The following is a 24,842-nucleotide window of genomic DNA, read 5'->3' as shown; positions in this document are numbered from 1 at the left end:
TGGGTAAGTGAACTGAACATAGCAGTGAACTGAACTGTTGGGTAATTATCAGTGAACTGAACTGTTGGGTAATTATCAGTGAACTGAACTGTTGGGTAATTATCAGTGAACTGAACTGTTGGGTAATTATCAGTGAACTGAACTGTTGGGTAATTATCAGTGAACTGAACTGTTGGGTAATAGCAGTGAACTGAACTGTTGGGTATTATCAGTGAACTGAACTGAACTGAACTGTTGGGTAATTATCAGTGAACTGAACTGTTGGGTAATTATCAGTGAACTGAACTGTTGGGTAATTATCAGAACACTGTTGAACTGAACTGTTGGGTAATTATCAGTGAACTGAACTGTTGGGTAATAGCAGTGAACTGAACTGTTGGGTAATATCAGTGAACTGAACTGTTGGGTAATAGCAGTGAACTGAACTGTTGGGTAATTATCAGTGAACTGAACTGTTGGGTAATAGCAGTGAACTGAACTGTTAGCAGTGAACTGAACTGTTGGGTAATTATCAGTGAACTGAACTGTTGGGTAATAGCAGTGAACTGAACTGTTGGGTAATTATCAGTGAACTGAACTGTTGGGTAATTATCAGTGAACTGAACTGTTGGGTAATTATCAGTGAACTGAACTGTTGGGTAATAGCAGTGAACTGAACTGTTGGGTAATTATCAGTGAACTGAACTGTTGGGTAATAGCAGTGAACTGAACTGTTGGGTAATTATCAGTGAACTGAACTGTTGGGTAATAGCAGTGAACTGAACTGTTGGGTAATTATCAGTGAACTGAACTGTTGGGTAATAGCAGTGAACTGAACTGTTGGGTAATTATGAACAGTGAACTGAACTGTTGGGTAATGAACTGAACAGTGAACTGAACTGTTGGGTAATTATCAGTGAACTGAACTGTTGGGTAATAGCAGTGAACTGAACTGTTGGGTAATTATCAGTGAACTGAACTGTTGGGTAATAGCAGTGAACTGAACTGTTGGGTAATAGCAGTGAACTGAACTGTTGGGTAATAGCAGTGAACTGAACTGTTGGGTAATTATCAGTGAACTGAACTGTTGGGTAATTATCAGTGAACTGAACTGTTGGGTAATTATCAGTGAACTGAACTGTTGGGTAATAGCAGTGAACTGAACTGTTGGGTAATTATCAGTGAACTGAACTGTTGGGTAATAGCAGTGAACTGAACTGTTGGGTAATTATCAGTGAACTGAACTGTTGGGTAATAGCAGTGAACTGAACTGTTGGGTAATAGCAGTGAACTGAACTGTTGGGTAATAGCAGTGAACTGAACTGTTGGGTAATAGCAGTGAACTGAACTGTTAGGTAATTATCAGTGAACTGAACTGTTGGGTAATAGCAGTGAACTGAACTGTTGGGTAATTATCAGTGAACTGAACTGAACTGAACTGTTGGGTAATAGCAGTGAACTGAACTGTTGGGTAATAGCAGTGAACTGAACTGTTGGGTAATAGCAGTGAACTGAACTGTTGGGTAATAGCAGTGAACTGAACTGTTGGGTAATAGCAGTGAACTGAACTGTTAGGTAATTATCAGTGAACTGAACTGTTGGGTAATAGCAGTGAACTGAACTGTTGGGTAATAGGAGTGAACTGAACTCATCCCCAATTCACTGTAGACCTTCTTGCTACAAATAGACATTCAAAGGCAACGTTGCAAATATGGTTTGCATCATCACCGGTCAGCACCAAATCCATTTGAGTTACGACTGTATGTTAAATATCTCCATGTAGATGCAGGAATGAAAACGTTCCTCCTGCCAAATAACAGTAATACGTACAGTGCCTTGCGAAAGTATTCGGCCCCCTTGAACTTTGCAACCTTTTGCCACATTTCAGGCTTCAAACATAAAGATATAAAACTGTATTTTTTTGTGAAGAATCAACAACAAGTGGGACACAATCATGAAGTGGAACAACATTTATTGGATATTTCAAACTTTTGTAACAAATCAAAAACTGAAAAATTATTCAGCCCCTTTACTTTCAGTGCAGCAAACTCTCTCCTTTCAGTTCTCTGAATGATCCAATGTTGACCTAAATGACTAATGATGATGATAAATACAATCCGCCTGTGTGTAATCAAGTCTCCGTATAAATGCACCTGCACTGTGGTAGTCTCAGAGGTCCGTTAAAAGCGCAGAGAGCATCATGAAGACCAAGGAACACACCAGGCAGGTCTGAGATACTGTTGTGAAGAAGTTTAAAGCCGGATTTGGATACAAAAAGATTTCCCAAGCTTTAAACATCCCAAGGAGCACTGTGCAAGCGATAATATTGAAATGGAAGGAGTATCAGACCACTGCAAATCTACCAAGACCTGGCCGTCCCTCTAAACTTTCAGCTCATACAAGGAGAAGACTGATCAGAGATGCAGCCAAGAGGCCCATGATCACTCTGGATGAACTGCAGAGATCTACAGCTGAGGTGGGACACTCTGTCCATAGGACAACAATATATATTGCACAAATGTGGCCTTTATGGAAGAGTGGCAAGAAGAAAGACATTTCTTAAAGATATCCATAAAAAGTGTTGTTTCAAGTTTGCCACAAGCCACCTGGGAGACACACCAAACATGTGGAAGAAGGTGCTCTGGTCAGATGAAACCAAAATTGAACTTTTTGGCATCAATGCAAAACGTTATGTTTGGCGTAAAAGCAACACAGCTCATCACCCTGAACATACCATCCCCACTGTCAAACATGGTGGTGGCAGCATCATGGTTTGGGCCTGCTTTTCGTCAGCAGGGACAGGGAAGATGGTTAAAATTGATGGGAAGATGGATGGAGCCAAATACAGGACCATTCTGGAAGAAAACCTGATGGAGTCTGCAAAAGACCTGAGACTGGGACGGAGATTTGTCTTCCAACAAGACAATGATCCAAAACATAAAGCAAAATCTACAATGGAATGGTTCAAAAATAAACATATCCAGGTGTTAGAATGGCCAAGTCAAAGTCCAGACCTGAATCCAATCGAGAATCTGTGGAAAGAACTGAAAACTGCTGTTCACAAATGCTCTCCATCCAACCTCACTGAGCTTGAGCTGTTTTGCAAGGAGGAATGGGAAAACATTTCAGTCTCTCGATGTGCAAAACTGATAGAGACATACCCCAAGCGACTTACAGCTGTAATCGCAGCAAAAGGTGGCGCTACAAAGTATTAACTTAAGGGGGCTGAATAATTTTGCACGCCCAATTTTTCAGTTTTTGATTTGTTAAAAAAGTTTGAAATATCCAATAAATGTCGTTCCACTTCATGATTGTGTCCCACTTGTTGTTGATTCTTCACAAAAAAATACAGTTTTATATCTTTATGTTTGAAGCCTGAAATGTGGCAAAAGGTCGCAAAGTTCAAGGGGGCCGAATACTTTCGCAAGGCACTGTATATCCATTGAGGCACGTTAGTGAGGCTCCTTTATGTTACCGCAATTAACTTACAGATCGATGTGGTTTTTCTCTCTCTATTTACTTCAGCTGCTAACTAATGTGCGTTTATAATCCCAGTAGCCCCAATCCTATTCTAAAGAACCACAGGTGATGTTTTTACAATATGCAATTCATGAACAGGTGGGTCGACTAGAACTACAGCACATGCATTTGATCATACGGATGAGTGGCATGGTGTCAAAGTGACCTGCCTTTGGGTATGTGTCCCTCTCAGATAAATAGCAGATTCACCATGAATGAGCGCAACCCCATTGGTATTTCCCATCTGAGTGCCATCCCATGTTTTTGAACGGGCCTGAATCATTCATAGCCAGCATGATAGCATTTGCTTGTTACCATCAGGGGAAATGAGTGCTCTGTTTTCTCCTATCCCTCTCATATCTTATCAGGCTCTACAGAGACGGATGAAGCGGCCCTTCCATAGCGGCAGATAATCAAGGCAGGGCTCGTGGTTTCAGAGTAGATCGCCTCAGACTATTCAGCGCTAGATCTCTGGGCCAAGTGACAAGACTGGGTTGAATGACGAGCTGCTTCAAAGAGCTTTGTGTGTGTGGGTGAGCTGAGTCTATATGGAATATGACAAGAGAAAGAGACAGCTGCTGACTCGATGAAGTGATATTGTACATTAATCCACTCGAAACATCACATGAAAATGAGAGACGCCATATTACGAAGATGGACCATTGCAATGCTTCTCTTTTCCACACCTATTTGACCTGGAATTTGTTAAATACTGTCAAATAAAATGTTGTGACATTTCAACACACATCTCTTCCGGTTAGTTCTCCTGTTTCCAGAGTCAAAGAGATTAAAAGTGCCGAGATAGGATTTAAGTACACTTAGAATAAAAAGTGCTATTTAGAACCTAAAAGGGTTCTTCGGCTGTCCCCATCGGAGAACCCTTTGAAGAACCCTATTTGGTTCCAGGTAGAACCCTTTTGGTTCCAGGTAGAACCCCTTCCACAGAGGGTTCAACATGGAACCCAAAATATTTCTACCTGGAACCACAAAGGTATGGGAACACCCGAAGAACCCTTTTGGAACCCGTTTTTCTAAGATTGTAGACGACCACCATCATCCTACAGATGGAACTCACCAACACACTGGGTGCCGTTGATCCTCTCAAATCCAGCCGGACAGCTCCCATCGACTCCATTTCCTGAAAAGGCAATTCACATAATGATGATTAAACAGCAATACTCGAGAGACCCTAAGTGAGCCCTACTAATGTAAAGGGAAAGGGGATACCTAGTCATGAAGTGCCAATAGCTGTGTCTACAACCAGATTGATGGGTCAATATTTTCTTGCCTATGTTTCTCCTGCAGAGCCTGGACGAGATTTCAGATTCTTTTAGTGCTCAATCTGTGTGTACTGTATATACAGTCCCTGATCCCACCATGGAAGACGAGCAGCATGTAGCACCAGAGAGAGAGAGCCGAGCGTACAGGAGCCATGGGATACACCGGAGCGTTCTGGGCCAATTAAACCAAGCGAAACGAATAAAGGGTTTTTACCATACGAGCATGACGACTCACCGTCAGTCTAGAGTGGAAAACCCCCTCAACTAACATTGGCGAACAATCCCATCTCCGGCGAGTTAACTAGCTATGTTACTCCCAATTGTTTGCTGGACGGTTGGCAGCCTAAATCACACAATACTGGTCACCTGTCTGCTAACAATCTCCCTCCCAGCTGTCTCTCCTCTCACATCCAACAAAGCCCTATTCGGAGGACCTTTACAGGTTTGGGAGACAAGTGGGAAGTTGTGAAGTGACTTGAGGTCACTGAGTAAAGATTCAAAGGACATTCCTCAAAGGAAATGGAAAGTTTAAAGTGCTTAGTGCTTCAAACGGCCGTGATCCCTGGCCAGAGTTTTGGACAAGGCCTCCATTGTTCGGTATCAACCATTTATTTATGGGAATGTTTAGGGAAGTTGTTTGCAAGGAGGGAGACGTCGCAATTGATGAGGTTTTCATTGTAGTCTAAATCTAAATGAGGAAAACCATGATATTCTCCGGACTGTTGAACAGAGAGAAAAACAGCCCGGTGATTTATTTCTGTATTGATCAATGACCCGACATAATGCTATAGATTTCTTAATGGCTCCGGCTAAGCGTGGAGTTAATCTATTACATCATATGTCCATTACTGATAGCAACAATAATACTGTGGAATAGTATGAATTCCCTGTTAGTCTAACAGGAGCAAATACAAACAAGACCATGTTGATTTCTGGGCTTTGCTATCTAAAACAAGTAATTACAAGTAAGTACATTCTTTCACTGGCATGGCTGATTAGAGTTACCTAAAAAATAATAATGACTGTCTGGGTTCCTGTTAAAATGATTAACGGTGATGAAAGAAGTTGAAAACAGAACATTAGCTCACTACTTTTTGACATGATGTTGATATGGTCTAGGAGGCGAGAGGGTAAAGCCAACTTATGGACAAATATGGCTAAGAGAAAAGTACATTCCAGTCAGGTTAGTCAGGTCTGGAGTAAAACATAACTTTATGTGCTGTGTATTTCTGGTTTATAATGTGATACTACGGAACTTCTTATTTCATTATCAGACAACAGAGCAAGGCCATCTGGTTTTAGGTTTACAAAAGGAATTCCACTCCAATCTACAGCATCCCTGTCATTTGAAAAACCAGAGTCAATGTGAATAAAGTAGTGAAGGTGAGATGAACAAGAACAAGCTGGTAGGCTAGCCACTAGACTGTAGCATGGGACATACGTTTACGAAAAAATGTATTTAAGTGTAACTCTGCAATAATACAAAATACAAACATGGTACAGGTGTCATCTACAATACATTCCATCAGCTATACACATGTATACATAAACAAAAAACAAAGTATATATGATCAGTGTAATACAGGTGTAACTCATTTGTTATTGTTGCACCCGGGATTGCTAATCAGCAGTGACCTCCCCATTTGTTTCTGGTATACAATGATTGGCTTTGAGAAAGGGGACAGAAGGTGTGGGGGGGGGGCATCTACGCAAGAAATGGGAGAAAAAGTGTACAAGTGTAGCGGAAGAGAAGAGGGACGCAGACAAAAGAGCAAAGTCAGACAGGTGACTACTAGAGCGGGGGGGTATTTTACCTGTGTTAGGGGGACATAGGACACACTCGTTGATGCCCCAGGCCAATCCAATCCCTCGGCAGCAGGTGTCCTGACTCCTCAGTCCTGGGAGAGGTGAGCTGCACTGAGGGGGGTAGAGGAGAAGAAAAGAGCATTGGATTTAAAATGGCACAACCACAATGAGAGATGCCACCCATTTCTATTGGATTGCTTAAGACCAAGCTACATCACTTGATGCAGGTAACTGCCAAAATAAAGGAAACACCAACATAAAGTGTCTTAATAGGATGTTGGGCCACCATGAGGCACCGGAACAGCTTTAATGCACCTTCTAGACATGGTAGCCAAAAATAATGGGCAACTGGGCCTGCCCAGCATTTTATATTTGATCCCCTGCTGATTTTGTATGTTTGCCCACTGACAAATAAATTATCAGTCTATAATTTTAATGGTAGGTTTATTTGAACAGCAAGAGACAGAATAACAACAAAAAATCCAGAAAAACGCATGTCAAAAATGTTATAAATTGATTAGCATTTTAATGAGGGAAATAAGTATTTGACCCCCTCTCAATCAGAAAGATTTCTGGCTCCCAGGTGTCTTTTATACAGGTAACGAGCTGAGATTAGGAGCACACTCTTAAAGGGAGTGCTCCTAATCTCAGTTTGTTACAGTGCCTTGCGAAAGTATTCGGCCCCCTTGAACTTTGCAACCTTTTGCCACATTTCAGGCTTCAAACATAAAGATATAAAACTGTATTTTTTTGTGAAGAATCAACAACAAGTGGGACACAATCATGAAGTGGAAGGACATTTATTGGATATTTCAAACAAATCAAAAACTGAAAAATTGGGCGTGCAAAGTTATTCAGCCCCCTTAAGTTAATACTTTGTAGCACCACCTTTTGCTGTGATTACAGCTGTAAGTCGCTTGGGGTATGTCTCTATCAGTTTTGCACATCGAGAGACTGAAATGTTTTCCCATTCCTCCTTGCAAAACAGCTCGAGCTCAGTGAGGTTGGATGGAGAGCATTTGTGAACAGCAGTTTTCAGTTCTTTCCACAGATTCTTGATTGGATTCAGGTCTGGACTTTGACTTGGCCATTCTAACACCTGGATATGTTTATTTTTGAACCCTTCCATTGTAGATTTTGCTTTATGTTTTGGATCATTGTCTTGTTGGAAGACAAATCTCTGTCCCAGTCTCAGGTCTTTTGCAGACTCCATCAGGTTTTCTTCCAGAATGGTCCTGTGTTTGGCTCCATCCATCTTCCCATCAATTTTAACCATCTTCCCTGTCCCTGCTGAAGAAAAGCAGGCCCAAACCATGATGCTGCCACCACCATGTTTGACAGTGGGGATAGTGTGTTCAGGGTGATGAGCTGTGTTGCTTTTACACCAAACATAACGTTTTGCATTGTTGCCAAAAAGTTCAATTTTGGTTTCATCTGACCAGAGCACCTTCTTCCACATGTTTGGTGTGTCTCCCAGGTGGCTTGTGGCAAACTTGAAACAACACTTTTTATGGATATCTTTAAGAAATGTCTTTCTTCTTGCCACTCTTCCATAAAGGCCACATTTGTGCAATATACGACTGATTGTTGTCCTATGGACAGAGTCTCCCACCTCAGCTGTAGATCTCTGCAGTTCATCCAGAGTGATCATGGGCCTCTTGGCTGCATCTCTGATCAGTCTTCTCCTTGTATGAGCTGAAAGTTTAGAGGGACGGCCAGGTCTTGGTAGATTTGCAGTGGTCTGATACTCCTTCCATTTCAATATTATCGCTTGCACAGTGCTCCTTGGGATGTTTAAAGCTTGGGAAATCTTTTTGTATCCAAATCCGGCTTTAAACTTCTTCACAACAGTATCTTGGACCTGCCTGGTGTGTTCCTTGTTCTTCATGATGCTCTCTGCGCTTCTGAGACTATCACAGCGCAGGTGCATTTATACGGAGACTTGATTACACACAGGTGGATTGTATTTATCATCATTAGTCATTTAGGTCAACATTGGATCTTTCAGAGATCCTCACTGAACTTCTGGAGAGAGTTTGCTGCACTGAAAGTAAAGGGGCTGAATAATTTTGCACGCCCAATTTTTCAGTTTTTGATTTGTTAAAAAAGTTTGAAATATCCAATAAATGTCGTTCCACTTCATGATTGTGTCCCACTTGCTGTTGATTCTTCACAAAAAAATACAGTTTTATATCTTTATGTTTGAAGCCTGAAATGTGGCAAAGTTCAAGGGGGCCGAATACTTTCGCAAGGCACTGTACCTGTATAAAACACACCTGTCTACAGATTCCAAACTCAGATTCCAAACTCTCCACCATGGCCAAGAGCAAAGAGCTCTCCAAGGATGTCAGGGACAAGATTGTAGACCTACACAGGGCTGGAATGGGCTACAAGACCATCGCCAAACAGCTTGGTGAGAAGGTGACAACAGTTGGTGCGATTATTCGCAAATGGAAGAAACACAAAAGATCTGTCAATCTCCCTCGACCTGGGGCTCCATGCAAGATCTCACCTCGTGGAGTTACAATCATCATGAGAACGTTGAGGAATCAACCCAGAACTACATGGGAGGATCTTGTCAATGATCTCAAGGCAGCTGGGACCATAGTCACCGAGAAAACAATTGGTAATACACTACGACGTGAAGGACGGAAATCCTGCAGCGCCCGCAAGGTCCCCCTGCTCAAGAAAGCACATATATATGCCCGTTTGAAGTTTGCCAGTGAACATCTGAATGATTCAGAGGACAACTGAGCGAAAGTGTTCTGGTCAGATGAGACCAAAATGGAGCTCTTTGGCATCAACTCAACTCGACGTTTTTGGAGGAGGGGGAATGCTGCCTATGACCCCAAGAACACCATCCCCACCGTCAAACACGGAGATGGCAACATTATGCTTTGGAGGTGTTTTTCTGCTAAGGAGACAGGACAACTTCACCGCATCAAAGGGACGATGGATGGGGCCATGTACCGTCAAATCTTGGGTGAGAACCTCCTTCCCTCAGCCAGGGCATTGAAAATGGGTCGTGGATGGGTATTCCAGCATGACAATGACCCATAACACACGGTCAAGGCAACAAAGGAGTGGCTCAAGAAGAAGCACATTAAGGTCCTGGAGTAGCCTAGCCAGTCTCCAGACCTTAATCCCATAGAAAATCTGTGGAGGGAGCTGAAGGTTCGAGTTGCCAAACATCAGCCTCGAAACCTTAATGACTTGGAGAAGATCTACAAAGAGGAGTGGGACAAAATCCCTCCTGAGATGTTTGCAAACCTGGTGGCCAACTACAAGAAACGACTGACCTCTGTGATTGCCAACAAGGGTTTTGCCACCAAGTACTAACTCATGTTTTGCAGAGGGGTCAAATACTTATTTCCCTCATTAAAATGCAAATCAATTTATAACATTTTTGACATGCTTTTTCTGGATTTTTGTTGTTGTTATTCTGTCTCTCACTGTTCAAATAAACCACCATTAAAATTATAGACGGATCATTTCTTTATCAGTGGCCAAACGTACAAAACCAGCAGGGGATCAAATACTTTTTTCCCTCACTGTACATGACCCTAAGCATGATTAGATGTTAATTCCACAACTGTGTGAAAGCACCTGCTTGCAATATAATTAGTTTCCCTCATTTACTCAAGTGTTTCCTTTATTTTGGCAGATATCTGTAGGTATCAATAGTAGAAGAAATTCCTCTGCGAAGTCTCACCTGGCCGTTGCGGACCTCCCTGAAGCAGTACTTGAACACAGAAGATTCTGTGTTGGTGGAGTTACCGTGGAGTGTCTGGGCCTGGACTCTGGGTTTAGGTGGTATGGCTGCGGCCCTCTCCCCTGGCAGAACACTGGTGCTGGCCCCCGAGAGGCCTGCTGACCAGGTGACCGTCTCCGACTGCTCCCTAACCGTGCCTGGCCCATAGCCCACCTTCAGCACCTGGTGGATCTTCACGCTGGCCTCTGGTGGGTGCTGCACCCGCACCTTCACCATGGATGAGCCAGATGCTGGGGGAGAGAGAGAGAGGAGTGGGGGTTTAATAGATTTTTTATTTAAGCTTTATTTAACTAGGCAAGTCAGTTTAGAACAAATTCTTATTTACAATGACGGCCTACCCCGGTCAAACCCGGACGATGCTGGGCCAATTGTGCGCCGCCCTATAGGACTCCCAATCACGGTGGTTGTGATACATCCTGGAATCGAACCAGGGTCTGTAGTGACGCCTCTAGCACAGAGATGCAGTGCCTTAGACCACTGTGCCCCTTGGGAGGGGGTTAGCTAGTGGGGGTTAGCATTAGCAAACATTGCTGACTCCACAAAGTCTTTGCACATAGCCAGACCTGACCCACTGTGCCTCCAGGGGTCAGAGGTCATCCTATGATGGACCTCTCACTTGAACGCTGTCCTGGTCGTTCACATTTACCACCCGCTGAATGATTGACTTTGCATTTTTGTGCTGACGGCCTAACTAAGAAAGTGGATATGAATGGGAGCTGCCATGTATGTGAGGTGCCTTTGGTGCGTGACACGATCTTTGATGTGGTTGTCAAAGGTACATTTTGAATGGTGGTCTTTAGTGTTTTATCTTGGCCAGGTCGCAGTTGTAAAATGAGAACTTGTTCTCAACTGGCCTACCTGTAATGAAATAAAAAATATAAAAATGTAATTTGTTAGGAAGCTGGTGTGAAGGCCTGTGACTACAGCAGATCGTAAGTGTGTGTGGGGTATCCACGCCCCTGTATGTCTGAAAATGGAGTGGTTGTTCTCCTAAGACATGCAATTACTGCGAGTCATGATGGCAGCCTCATATCGGTTAGAGACTGGAGTGAAACGTTGTCACAACGTTTCCCCCCACAGTGTCGCTACCACACTGCCAAGAGGCCCAGACTGAGCGGAAGGCCCGACCCTGACTCATACCGCAACCTTTTCTTGGGCTTTATTTACAGAGTAAAAAGGCAAGGAGATAATCAGTTAACTCTGGGTGACTGAATGTCCCAGATCTGTTTATGCTTAATAATAAATAATATATGCCATTTAGCAGACGCTTTTATCCAAAGCGACTTACAGTCTTAAGGAACGTGTTGTGCACGATTTGTTCTAGGCTGAAAAAAATGAGACCGTGGAGAACAAGGCTCATTAAAATCAAGACCCAGGACCTTGGGAGCCTTCGCTTCCTACCCATCCGTAATATCAGGCCCATAGCACCTGGTTTACTATTCGGGGCTTTACGCAACCGCTTACACGAGGGCCCTGGAGATATGCAGCCAACACAATGTTTCATTTACAGATGCAGTTTGGACTGTGTTTTCATTTGCCCCAAAACAATGAGAGTACAAACGGGTCTTTTGCTCTATGATCGTGCTGTGGATTTTAGAAGGCTCAATTGGATCCAAACATGCCTCAGGCGTCAGTTCTCCGTGGTTAACAAGCCATCCCATTGTCTCACCCCTGCAGGGTATCCCCATAACCGTTCATAGACTAACTCTGAGGTCATTTGGAATTTACTCGCTGCTTGTCTACACCCCACTTGAGTTGTGACTAAATGTACTACGTAGGTTCTCATTCCCGTTTTTAATTGCCTGTTCACTACTTCACACTGTGGTTCTCATTCCCGTTTTCAATTGCCTGTTCACTACTTCACACTGTCTGGCTGTGTCATACGGGCCAGTGTTGCAGCAATGGCCGACCTCATCCTCACAACTGGTCCTAACAGCACAACAGAGGTCTCGTCCTTTGTCTGTTTTCACGCTAAAAAATAAAGGTGACCTCACAAGGTTCACGCATGAAAGGTTAGCCGTTTAGCTGCAAGGAGATGAACTGAACATTCAAAAACTCCTCCTAAAGCGAAGAGAGGAAATGACTGAATGATGTTCACCACAGGCTGCATAGCCCTAAGTGGTGGTACAATTGATGGTTGTCAAACTGTGGTTGTGATGCTAAATTGCATCACAAGTTGCCAAGGAAATAGAATGTAAGTGTCCTGGCTGCACTAGAACAAATATCAGTGTAGCAAAATTGCCATCAGAAAGAGGTATAGTATATTGCTGATATAAGTGGATTTGCGAGATGTGCATGGACAAAGACGTTTTATAATAAACACTACAGAATAGAGCCCCACAGTGTAGGTATCAAAATACCCATAATACCTAGCAATCAAACAGGGAAATGATTCCAATCGTTTTTCCACTATTCATTTGTTTTGTGAAGGCTTACCCTGGCGTGACGTTTGATAACCATGTAAATCTCTCTCGGACAAGGTGACATGAATATATCAATTTATTCAGACTTGAAAATGCTAATTAGCATTAAAGTAGACATCATGCAAGACTACAAAATCCCTGCAAGCTCCTGTCAATTTAAAACTTGCACAAGATAGTTCACAGAATTGTCAATTTAAAGAAAAGTAGCCAATTTATTAATCACTAAATTTAGCTAACATTAGATCATTAATAGTTCATCCAGAGATCCTTACCTTTGCCTCGATTCGTCAGTCTCTGTCACGTTCTGTCCATCGTTCGTATGTGTTTTCCTTGTTTTAGTGTTGGTCAGGACGTGAGCTGGGTGGGCATTCTATGTTGTCTGTCTGGTTTGTCTATTTCTATGTTTGGCCTGATATGGTTCTCAATCAGAGGCAGGTGTTAGTCATTGTCTCTGATTGGGAACCATATTTAGGTAGCCTGTGTGGGTGATTGTTCCTGTCTCTGTGTTTGCACCAGATAGGACTGTTTAGGTTTTCACTTTTCTTGTTTTGTATAGTCTGTTCATGTATAGTCGTCTTTATTAAAAACATGAATAACCACCACGCTGCATTTTGGTCCGCCTCTCTTTCACCAGAAGAAAACCCTTACAGAATCACCCACCAACCAAGGACCAAGCGGCGTGGTAAACAGAGGCAGCAGCAGCAGTGGGAGAGGCTGCACTATTTGGATAAATGGACTTGGGAGGAGATCCTTGACGGAAAAGGACCCTGGGCAGAGCCAGGGGAATATTGCCGCCCCAAAGCCGAGCTGGAGGCATCGAAAGCAGAGAGGCGGCATTATGAGGAGCTAGCACGGCAGAGCGGCTGGAAGCCCGAGAGGCACCCCCAAAAATGTCTTGGGGGGGGCACAGGGAGAGTGTGGCAGAGTCAGGAGTCAGACCTGAGCCAACTCCCCCTGTTTACCGTAAGGAGCCATGGATGGAATTGGAGCTGTCGGCGAAGCAGAGTGCTGAGTCTGAGAGTGTGGAGGATGTATTGGACAGAGTAGAAAGAAAGCTGTTGGTTTGGCATAGCATGCACTGCATACCAATGCCAGCACCACGCATCAGGCCTACAGTGCGTCCCGCCTGTCCAGCGCTGCCGGAGCCTTCCTCCTCTCCAGCGCAGCCAGAGTCTCCCGCCTGTCCGGCGCTGTCAGAGCTACCGCCCCTCATGCCAGAGGCGCCAGAGCCCCTCATTCCAGAGGCACCAGTGCTCCTCAGTCCAGCGCTGCCAGAGCCTTTTTCTCCAGTCAGCCCAGCGCCGTCTGAGCTACCCGTCTGCCCTGCGCCGTCTGAGCTACCAGTCTGTCCAGCGCCGCCAGTGCCGCCAGTCTGCCCAGCGCCGTCTGAGCTACCCGTCTGCCCAGCGCCGTCTGAGCTACCCGTCTGCCCAGTGCCGCCAGTCTGCCCAGCGCCGCCAGTCTGCCCAGCGCTGCCAGTGCCGCCAGTCTGCCCAGCGCCGTCTAAGCTACCCGTCTGCCCAGCGCCACCAGTGCCGCCAGTCTGCCCAGCGCCGCCAGTGCCGCCAGTCTGCCCAGCGCCGCCAGTCTGCCCAGCGCCGCCAGTGCCGCCAGTCTGCCCAGCGCCGCCAGTCTGCCCAGCGCCGCCAGTGCCGCCAGTCTGCCCAGCGCCGCCAGTGCCGCCAGTCAGCCAGGATCCGCCAGGATCAGTTAGATCCGCCACTCAGCCAGGATCCGCCAGTGTGCCAGGATCTGCCAGTCAGCCAGGATCCGCCAGTCAGCCAGGATCCGCCAGTCAGCCAGGATCCGCCAGTCAGCCAGGATCTGCCAGAACTACCAGTCGGCCAGGATCCGCCAGTCGGCCAGGATCCGCCAGTCGGCCAGGATCCGCCAGTCAGCCAGGATCCGCCAGTCAGCCAGGATCCGCCAGTCAGCCAGGATCCGCCAGTCAGCCAGGATCCGCCAGTCGGCCAGGATCCGCCAGTCGGCCAGGATCCGCCAGTTAGGATCCGCCATTCAGCCAGGATCCGCCAGTCGGCCAGGATCCGCCAGTCAGCCAGGATCCGCCAGCCAGGATCGCCAGTCAGCCAGGATCAGTTAGATCCGCCATTCAGCCAAGATCCGCCAGTCTGCCAGGATCCGCCAGTCAGCCAGGATCCGCCAGAAGCGCCAGTCAGCCAGGATCTGCCAGGAACTAGTCAGCCAGGATCCGCCAGTCAGCCAGGATCTGCCAGTCAGCCAGGATCTGCCGGAACCACCAGCCAGCCAGGATCTGGTAGATCCATCAACCTGCCTGAGCTTCCTCTCACTCCCGAGCTTCCTCTCACTCCCGAGCTTCCTCTCACTCCCGAGCTTCCCCTCAGTCCCGAGCTTCCCCTCAGTCCCGAGCTTCCCCTCAGTCCCGAGCTTCCCCTCAGTCCTGAGCTTCCCCTCAGTCTCCAGCTTCCCCTCAGTCTCCAGCTTCCCCTCAGTCCAGTGGGGCCCGTTGTTAGGTTTCCTAGGCCAAGGTTAGCGGCGATGGTCGCCACTCAAGGGACACTAAGGAGGTGGACTAAGACAATTATGGAGTGGGGTCCACGTCCAGCTCCAGAGCCGCCACCGCGGACAGATGCCCACCCAGACCCTCCCCTATAGGTTTAGGTTGTGCGTTCGGAGTCCGCACCTTGGGGGGGTTCTGTCACGTTCGGTCCATCGTTCGTATGTGTTTTCCCTGTTTTAGTGTTGGTCAGGACGTGAGCTGGGTGGGCATTCTATGTTGTCTGTCTGGTTTGTCTATTTCTATGTTTGGCCTGATATGGTTCTCAATCAGAGGCAGGTGTTAGTCATTGTCTCTGATTGGGAACCATATTTAGGTAGCCTGTTTTGTGTTGGGTTTTGTGGGTGATTGTTCCTGTCTCTGTGTTTGCACCAGATAGGACTGTTTAGGTTTTCACTTTTCTTGTTTTGTATAGTCTGTTCATGTGTAGTCGTCTTTATTAAAAACATGAATAACCACCACGCTGCATTTTGGTCCGCCTCTCTTTCACCAGAAGAAAACCCTTAGTCTCGTCCAGATCATTATGGCATTTGTTGTTCTTCACGATAGCCACATTAGTAGCTAATTAGCCTTTCATATTTGGGGGTTGGTAAAATACAGGTGAATATATTGATAAAACAATGTATACGAAATGCTTCAGTCTGGTTTTAGACCCCATCATAGCACTGAGACGGCACTTGTGAAGGTGGTAAATTACATTTTAATGGCATCGGACCGAGGCTCTGCATCTGTCCTCGTGCTCCTAGACCTTAGTGCTGCTTTTGATACCATCAATCACCACATTCTTTTGGAGAGATTGGAAACCCAAATTGGTCTACACGGACATGTTCTGGCCTGGTTTAGGTCTTATCTGTCGGAAAGATATCAGTTTGTCTCTGTGAATGGTTTGTCCTCTGACAAATCAACTGTAAATTTCGGTGTTCCTCAAGGTTCTGTTTTAGGACCACTATTGTTTTCACTATATATTTTACCTCTTGGGGATGTTATTCGAAAACATAATGTCAACTTTCACTGCTATGCAGATGACACACAGCTGTACATTTCAATGAAACATGGTGAAGCCCCAAAATTGCCCTCGCTAGAAGCATGTGTTTCAGACATAAGGAAGTGGATGGCTGCAAACTTTCTACTATTAAACTCGGACAAAACAGGGATGCTTGTTCTAGGTCCCAAGAAACAAAGAGATCTTCTGTTGAATCTGACAATTAATCTTAATGGTTGTACAGTCGTCTCAAATAAGACTGTGAAGGACCTCGGCGTTACTCTGGACCCTGATCTCTCTTTTGAAGAACATATCAAGACCATTTCGAGGACAGCTTTTTTCCATCTACGTAACATTGCAAAAATCAGAAACTTTCTGTCCAAAAATGATGCAGAAAAATTAATCCATGCTTTTGTCACTTCTAGGTTAGACTACTGCAATGCTCTATTTTCCGGCTACCCGCATAAAGCACTAAATAAACTTCAGTTAGTGCTAAATACGGCTGCTAGAATCCTGACTAGAACCAAAAAATGTGATCATATTACTCCAGTGCTAGCCTCTCTACACTGGCTTCCTGTCAAAGCAAGGGCTGATTTCAAGGTTTTACTGCTAACCTACAAAGCATTAGATGGGCTTGCTCCTACCTACCTCTCTGATTTGGTCCTGCCGTACATACCTACACGTACGCGACGGTCACAAGACGCAGGCCTCCTAATTGTCCCTAGAATTTCTAAGCAAACAGCTGGAGGCAGGGCTTTCTCCTATAGAGCTCCATTTTTATGGAACGGTCTGCCTACCCATGTCAGAGACGCAAACTCGGTCTCAACCTTTAAGTCTTTACTGAAGACTCATCTCTTCAGTGGGTCATATGATTGAGTGTAGTCTGGCCCAGGAGTGGGAAGGTGAACGGAAAGGCTCTGGAGCAACGAACCGCCCTTGCTGTCTCTGCCTGGCCGGTTCGCCTCTTTCCACTGAGATTCTCTGCCTCTAACCCTGTTACGGGGGCTGAGTCACTGGCTTGCTGGGGCTCTCTCATGCCGTCCCTGGGGGGGGGTGCGTCACCTGGGTGGGTTGATTCACTGTTGTGGCCAGCCTGTCTGGGTTGGCGCCCCCCCCCCCTTGGGTTGTACCGTGGCGGAGATCTTTGTGGGCTATACTCGGCCTTGTCTCAGGATGGTAAGTTGGTGGTTGAAGATATCCCTCTAGAGGTATGGGGGCTGTGCTTTGGCAAAGTGGGTGGGGTTATATCCTTCCTGTTTGGCCCTGTCCGGGGGTGTCCTCGGATGGGGCCACAGTGTCTCCTGACCCCTTCTGTCTCAGCCTCCAGTATTTATGCTGCAGTAGTTTATGTGTCGGGGGGCTAGGGTCAGTTTGTTATATCTGGAGTACTTCTCCTGTCCTATTCGGTGTCCTGTGTGAATCTAAGTGTGCGTTCTCTAATTCTCTCCTTCTCTCTTTCTTTCTCTCTCTCGGAGGACCTGAGCCCTAGGACCATGCCCCAGGACTACCTGACATGGTGACTCCTTGCTGTCCCCAGTCCACCTGGCCATGCTGCTGCTCTCAACTGGCCTGGGCCAGGACCATGTCCCAGGACTACCTGCAGTTTCAACTGTTCTGCCTTGTTATTATCTCGACCATGCTGGTCATTTATGAACATTTGAACATCTTGGTCATGTTCTGTTATAATCTCTACCCGGCACAGCCAGAAGAGGACTGGCCACCCCACATAGCCCGGTTCCTCTCTAGGTTTCTTCCTAGGTTTTGGCCTTTCTAGGGAGTTTTTCCTAGCCACCGTGCTTTTACACCTGCATTGTTTGCTGTTTGGGGTTTTAGGCTGGGTTTCTGTACAGCACTTTGAGATATCAGCTGATGTACGAAGGGCTATATAAATACATTTGATTTGATTTGATTTGATAAAAGTCACCTTGTCCTGGAGAGATTTACACCATTATCAAAACCTCACGCCAGGGTAAGCCTACACTAAACACAGCCCTTACTTTAAGTGTCTCTAAAATCCCCTATGGGAAAAATGAATGGTGAAAAAAATGATTGGAACCATTTCCTTGTTGGACCGCTAGGCTTTATGGGTATTATGACTCATACTGTGGTACTATATTGGCAGGTCAGCTTAGTCTAAGACCCCCACTTCGACGTAGGCCTCCTCAGTGTGTAAGCCCTCAGATCTCCACTCCCAGTCCTGGAATCGAGCGTGGACTTTTTAGAAGCAGCTCGTCAAAATAACTGACCCTGACATTTCATTTGTTAGTATGAGCTCAGCATACTGCTTAGATTTCAATGTCATTAACTTTTGGTTGTGTTTCACCAGCCCCCCTTGGAGCGAAAACAAGTCACACTGATGTCATTGAGCTTTATAGAGCATGGATAAATACACATGTGCTCAGGGTCACATTCTTATGACAACATCTTCAAAGGCAGCAGAAGATTACTAACCATACTGTGTCCTGAAACAAGTGCCATCTGTAACTGCAGTGTAACTGTTAAAGCTTCAGATTTCACCGACTGCGTAGTTTGGTTGCGATTGGCAAATATGATGACGTGCATTTTCCAGGGTCTCAATACCGCCATGCAGGGAAACGACAGTGTTGGGCTTTTCTTCATGTTGTACAAATATACTTCACCATCTAAGAGTGTACTTACTGTATGTCGACTGACTCAATTTGGTCAGAAACATCTGGCTGTCATAACATCCAAAGATTCACATTTGGAAAGTCAGTGAGAGCAAGTATTCGTTAAGTAGCCGAATCGGAGTGTTCTCAATGTGCATTGTAATGATGTCAAAACAATGGGAAATGAATGATTGTGAGTGTCTCAGAGACCTAGAGGAATTTCTGTCCGTGTATCAAGGCGTATTACCGATTGGCACCAATAGGTACAATTCAAGTGTTGAGCACTGGCCAAGGGAAAACAGTCATGTATAACTGTCATCTTTAGCGCAGCACACACGGTGCAGTTTGACAAGTAATTCATCTACAGGAAAGACACACTTTATGTAACTGTGTGGACGCGTGAACCTTAGGTGACCATTTTTGCACATCCAAAGCCAAAACCACAGATGACTAAATGTCAGACGTAATCATCATTTGTCATGCATTATCAGGCAAATAATGAGGGTTAATTTGATCGTTTAAAAAAAAAACCCTCTATTTTCTTTCATTTCAGTATCAGTCCATCAATATGCAGAGAATTAGCTGTCGTGGTGCTCATTCTAGAGTTCTACTTGACGTTTTTATCCCAGTCTTACTGTCAAGGAGAGGCTGCTTCACTAGAGATATTGGACTCTGCTTTGAAGATTTTTGTCTAACGTATACATTTACTCATCTCCATTCAGATCCCACCACTGCCACCAACGAGGCCGGCCTTGTCACACTTACCACCGCTGGGCTGACTGTGGCTCTGCTGCTGGCTCTGCAGGGGGAGAATGTACTCCGACTGGGACAGCAGCTGCTGACTGGCCAGCATCGAGGGGCTGCGCGGAGGCTTCTCAATGTCATTGGTGGAGGGCGTGGCCACGGGGATGTGGCAGAACTTGCCGGTGAAGGTTAGCGGGCAGAGGCAGCGGTCCTTCTGGATGCAGACCCCTCCGTTCTGACACAACATGGGGCACAGGACTGGAGGAGAAACAGAGGAGGGAGGGAGGGAAACAGAATGGCTCTGTAAACTCTGACCGCAGTGAGGGAGAAACATGGAGTCCAAGACATCAACAACCGAAATTGAACTCCGGCACTGAGAGAAACAATAACCATATTGTTTGATGTCCTGTAGTGATTTCCATGGTTCAGTTACCATTAGGGCCAAGAGTTCCTGCCTGTTGCCGTTCAAATGTAACAACACAAACTCACCATTCAGATCCCATTACAAAACAAAGGGCGGGGTCGAACACTTTTACGCCCACCTGGCCAAACAAGAAAACAAGGGGAAACATCCAACACGTGTCCTTGTGACATATACAATTGATAGACAGTTTGGACACACTAAACAATGCTATTCAAAAACAACAGAGCACACAATGTTTCCCCCGTTTTTATCACAATGCATGGAAAACAAGTGAAGACAAGCAGCACTCCGATGAAAACCATGCCTCTGCTTACTCTGTCCACCACCACATGCTTTCCAGATCACATGGCTGTGCTGTATTAATGCTCATGATAATAATAATAATAATAACAACGTTGGAAAACTTGGCCCTGGCCCATGCCCAAGTCCATGGAAATTAATTGACCATGGCACTGGAGCGAGACAGAGAGAGAGAAAGAGAGAGATGCCTGGCAGTTAGCTGAACAGAATTATCTTTCCAGCATCTATAATCAGTCCATTATGCATCTCCTTGGCCAACTGTCTGTCCATCATACACTGGGCCAGAAGGATCAACTCAACCTCGTAAGTAAACAATATCTGACGCAGTATGACAGGGAGGGAGGGGTGAGAGAGTGAAGGGGAGAGAAAGAGAGTGAGCAAGTGAGCGAGCGAGCGAGAGAGAAAGAGACAAATATGAATGCACTGATGAACCTACTTGTGTGACTTTCTATCCATATTGTCACTGGGTAGAACACAAACCTGCTCTCTCTTAAACCTCTACAGGATCGGGACGGTTGAGCTAACGTGCGCTAATGTGATTAGCATGACGTTGTAAGTAACAAGAACATTTCCCAGGACATGTTTAATATGGGCAGAAAGCTTAAATTCTTGTTAATCTAACTGCACTGTCAATTTACAGTAGCTATTATGGTGAAATAATACCATGCTAATGTTTGAGGAGAGTGCACAGTTTTGTACCTGAAAATGTATTTAAAAAAAACAATTTGTCAGACTTGATACAACATTTTGAACAGTAATGCAAAGGTTCATTGGATCAGTCTAAAACTTTGCACATGGACTGCTGCCATCTCGTGCACCTAGACTCCTAAGTCTTGATGATGGAGAAAAAAATATAGAAAACGCATGTTTTTTTCTTTGTATTATCTTTTACCCGATCTAATGTGTTATATTATCCTACATTAATTTCACATTTCCACAAACTTCAGAGTGTTTTTTTTTCAAATGGTATCAAGAACATGCATATCCTTGACTCAGCTTCAGGAAGTTAGATTTGAATATGTCATTTTAGGCCAAAATTGAAAAAAAAAGTGTTCGATCCTTAAGAGTACACTCTCTGCATTTGTGTTCTGTGGTAATTTACCACTCAAATGAGCCTGCAATCAAGACAGAGAGTTCAGCTAAAGCTTTTTCCTCTGAGGTGAACATCTCATCAGAGTGGTTTGGAGAGGATACTGTAAAACACAACTATTGGACTGTATGAGGTCCCGACAGTCACACTGATTATAGGCCTTCACCTTTCCCAGAGCCTTTCGGAACCTGGAAAGACGACGGCAGCTGAAGGCTGTCCAAAGTACACACTGATCCATCATTTTGAGTGTTCTTCCTTTCCCTAGGGGTGGCACAGAATTGATTTTCCGTCTGAATACGAAGTCCTCTGGGCTCCAGTGAGCGTGTCAGCATCGGGGTAACTACCGTACAGGTCTCTTTTCTCAGTTTCTGTCATGCTCTTGCCCATTGTTCCAGAGGCTATGGCGAGGAACAGGAAAAAGGTTGGTGTTTTTGTCAGGAAAAGGCTTTTTACAAGAGGAATTTACAGTACAGTGCCTTAGGAGTTCTCTAGGTTCCTATCGCAGAGAGCCTGTGTCCGGCTTCCCGGGGCTAGAGCAGCAGCGTTCTGCTGTGTGGAGTAGGTTTCCGGTGGATAAATCATGAGTACGACCCTGCCTCACACAGGAAGCGGCGCAGGTCCTAATCCAGGCACTTGTCATCTCCCGTCTGGATTACTGCAACTCGCTGTTGGCTGGGCTCCCTGCCTGTGCCATTAAACCCCTACAACTCATCCAGAACGCCGCAGCCTGTCTGGTGTTCAACCTTCCCAAGTTCTCTCACGTCACCCCGCTCCTCCGCTCTCTCCACTGGCTTCCAGTTGAAGCTCGCATCCGCTACAAGACCATGGTGCTTGCCTACGGAGCTGTGAGGGGAACGGCACCTCAGTACCTCCAGGCTCTGATCAGGCCCTACACCCAAACAAGGGCACTGCGTTCATCCACCTCTGGCCTGCTCGCCTCCCTACCACTGAGGAAGTACAGTTCCCGCTCAGCCCAGTCAAAACTGTTCGCTGCTCTGGCTCCCCAATGGTGGAACAAACTCCCTCACGAAGCCAGGACAGCGGAGTCAATCACCACCTTCCGGAGACACCTGAAACCCCACCTCTTTAAGGAATACCTAGGATAGGATAAAGTAATCCTTCTCACCCCCCTTAAAAGATTTAGATGCACTATTGTAAAGTGGCTGTTCCAGATGTCAAGGTGAATGACCATCCATAAGATTTAAATGACTTAAATGTAAATGTAAATGTAAATGAGTTGAGCATATGCAGTGTATCAGTGTGTGTATCCCCCGCTGTGGCGTAGCCGTGGTGATGAGGTCATGTGCAGTATGCAAACTGAGAAGGTGACCTAATTGTTTGCTCCGAGTCGGATGTGTGCGTCCCTCCAGATGCAATGGACCATCCACCAGATTTTACACAGGGAGAGGAGAAATTAGGTATAGAGAGATCGAGAGAGAGATCAAGAAAGACAGAAAGAGAGAGAGAGAGAGAGCGAAAGAGAGAGAGAGAAAGAGAGCGAAAGAGAGAGAGAGAGAGAGAAAGAGAGCGAAAGAGAGAGCGAGAGAGTGAAAGAGAGAGAAAGAGAGACGAAGAACAGACAAAACAAGACAGGCAGAGCGAGGGACAGAATGGGTAACGAGAGAGGCAGAAAGACAAAGTGAGAGAAAGACAGAAAGAGAGAGGGGAGGGTGCAGGTTGCCTGGCGACTCATCCTGAATTTAATTCCGCTGCTCTATCAATCGCTCCACCCATGAGTCTGAACCTACCATCCTAGACGTCGTTTGTGCTGATGTCAAAATTATGTGATTCCTGATTCATGTAGACCAGCTCTGGTCCAACCCATCGGTTTCTGGGACCAATCAGAACGGTTTGAATGTGTTCGTATTTGAGAAGTCGTTGGGGAGGAAGCAAACCTGATTCATTGTGGAGAAGAAATGTTAGTGGGCGTGGCGTTTGGCCAGAGCAGTGTGGATGGGTAACCAGACAAAGGTGCAGGTGCCTCCCATGAAAAACAGTGATGTGAGCAGCTACCCAGTTCCTCTCAGGCCCTCCATGAGACCCACGACATCAGCCCTCTCTTCTCAAAGAAGATCCCTTCCCTTTCACTGCACTCATATCCATGTAATGCAGTACATCTCTCAGGCCAGTGTGGAACAACAGCTTTATCACACCATGTAGAGCTTAAGTTTTCACCAGAGGCTGTTTAATTGGTGTTTAGAGGCACATTACCTGTCTAAATGATGGTGGGACACCAGTGAAACCCCGTGAAATCACTTCCTGTCTCCCCAGGCTTTACAGCTAGGCCTTGGAGGATGCTGTATGTACTTCAAGGCTGACCTCCCTGGAAAGAATAATAAAGTGTGTGTTTGTGTGTGTGTGTGTGTGTGTGTGTGTGTGTGTGTGTGTGTGTGTGTGTGTGTGTGTGTGTGTGTGTGTGTGTGCAGGGAGATGTTTTGAGGCAACTCAAAAAAACATGCCATTTAGGCTCCCCATTTGTATGCATGAGAAGGAAGGTTCAGCTGGCCATAGTTTCCACATCCTGAACAGAGATGCTTAACCCATGATGTCCTCATGCACACCCGGCCTGTACCCTTAGCAAGTCAACCCCCGAATGCTCCTCAGTGTGGGCGAGGAAGATACATTACAGCAGAAAGCTGAAGAGTATTTATCAGGTGAACGCAGAATTAATACCAGCAAATGCAACTTGACTCAAACAAAGCAGTTGGCAATTTGGAATCAAATCAAAGTTTATTCATCATGCACAAAGGACACAGTGTAGTGTACATGGTACAATGGAAAGCTTACTTGCAACTAGACTCACTGTAGTGTTTCATCTAGTTTGCCGCAGTGCAGCTGGCAATCAGCATGAGATCACGAGGTCCAACTGCAACAATAAAACTAATCATAATGGCAGTTATCCCAAACCACCCCAGATCAACTTTGCCATAGCACCTCACTTTGAATAGCTGGGCAGTTTGGTCTCTCTTTGAACGGTTAAATATGCACCGAGATATTCACAGAGATATTTTGGGCTCTGTTGGCCACTTCTGCCTGACCAGGCATTTTTTCACATGTCTGTGATAGAGGGCATCGACTGGGTCATAGCCAATAGGACCAGAGAGAGAGAGACTCTATACTGTAAGTATGGCAAGAGAAAACAATCATGTGTCATTTACACACGTGTACAGTGGAGCACTGTCTCCTGTCTGTCTAATTTAACATGCATGGTGCTAGAGGAGAATGAGACCATTGTTCCTGGTCTATCTGTTTCATGCTACCCCACCTGACATGTTACCGGCCAGAGGAGGAAAATGTAGAGAGGAGGGAGGACAATGCCAGGTAGCATGGGGGGTCTTGTTTGTACGTAAGTGTGACTTC

At 45.7% G+C, this 24,842-nt stretch overlaps 1 protein-coding gene across 4 annotated transcripts in view; it reads right to left on the bottom strand.

Annotated features, from left to right (window-relative positions):
- LOC118396820 (latent-transforming growth factor beta-binding protein 4-like) overlaps positions 1 to 24,842 on the bottom strand; it is an 81,522-nt gene that overhangs the window by 24,554 nt on the left and 32,126 nt on the right. For 3 of the 4 annotated variants that reach the window (XM_052467333.1, XM_052467336.1, XM_052467334.1), the window contains exons 6-9: positions 19,690 to 19,926; positions 10,297 to 10,586; positions 6,593 to 6,695; positions 4,574 to 4,636 (exon numbers count right to left, since the gene is read on the bottom strand). In XM_052467333.1, coding sequence (XP_052323293.1) covers positions 4,574 to 4,636; positions 6,593 to 6,695; positions 10,297 to 10,586; positions 19,690 to 19,926 — 693 coding nt within the window. The remainder of the gene's footprint in view (positions 1 to 4,573; positions 4,637 to 6,592; positions 6,696 to 10,296; positions 10,587 to 19,689; positions 19,927 to 24,842) is intronic. The other variant, XM_052467335.1, reaches the window with a different exon arrangement.

The sequence above is a fragment of the Oncorhynchus keta genome, chromosome 18 (assembly GCF_023373465.1).
Source record: "Oncorhynchus keta strain PuntledgeMale-10-30-2019 chromosome 18, Oket_V2, whole genome shotgun sequence".
Lineage (NCBI taxonomy): Eukaryota > Metazoa > Chordata > Actinopteri > Salmoniformes > Salmonidae > Oncorhynchus > Oncorhynchus keta.
The sequence above is the reverse complement of the archived record's forward strand: the minus strand, read 5'-3'. Positions and strand labels throughout refer to the sequence as shown.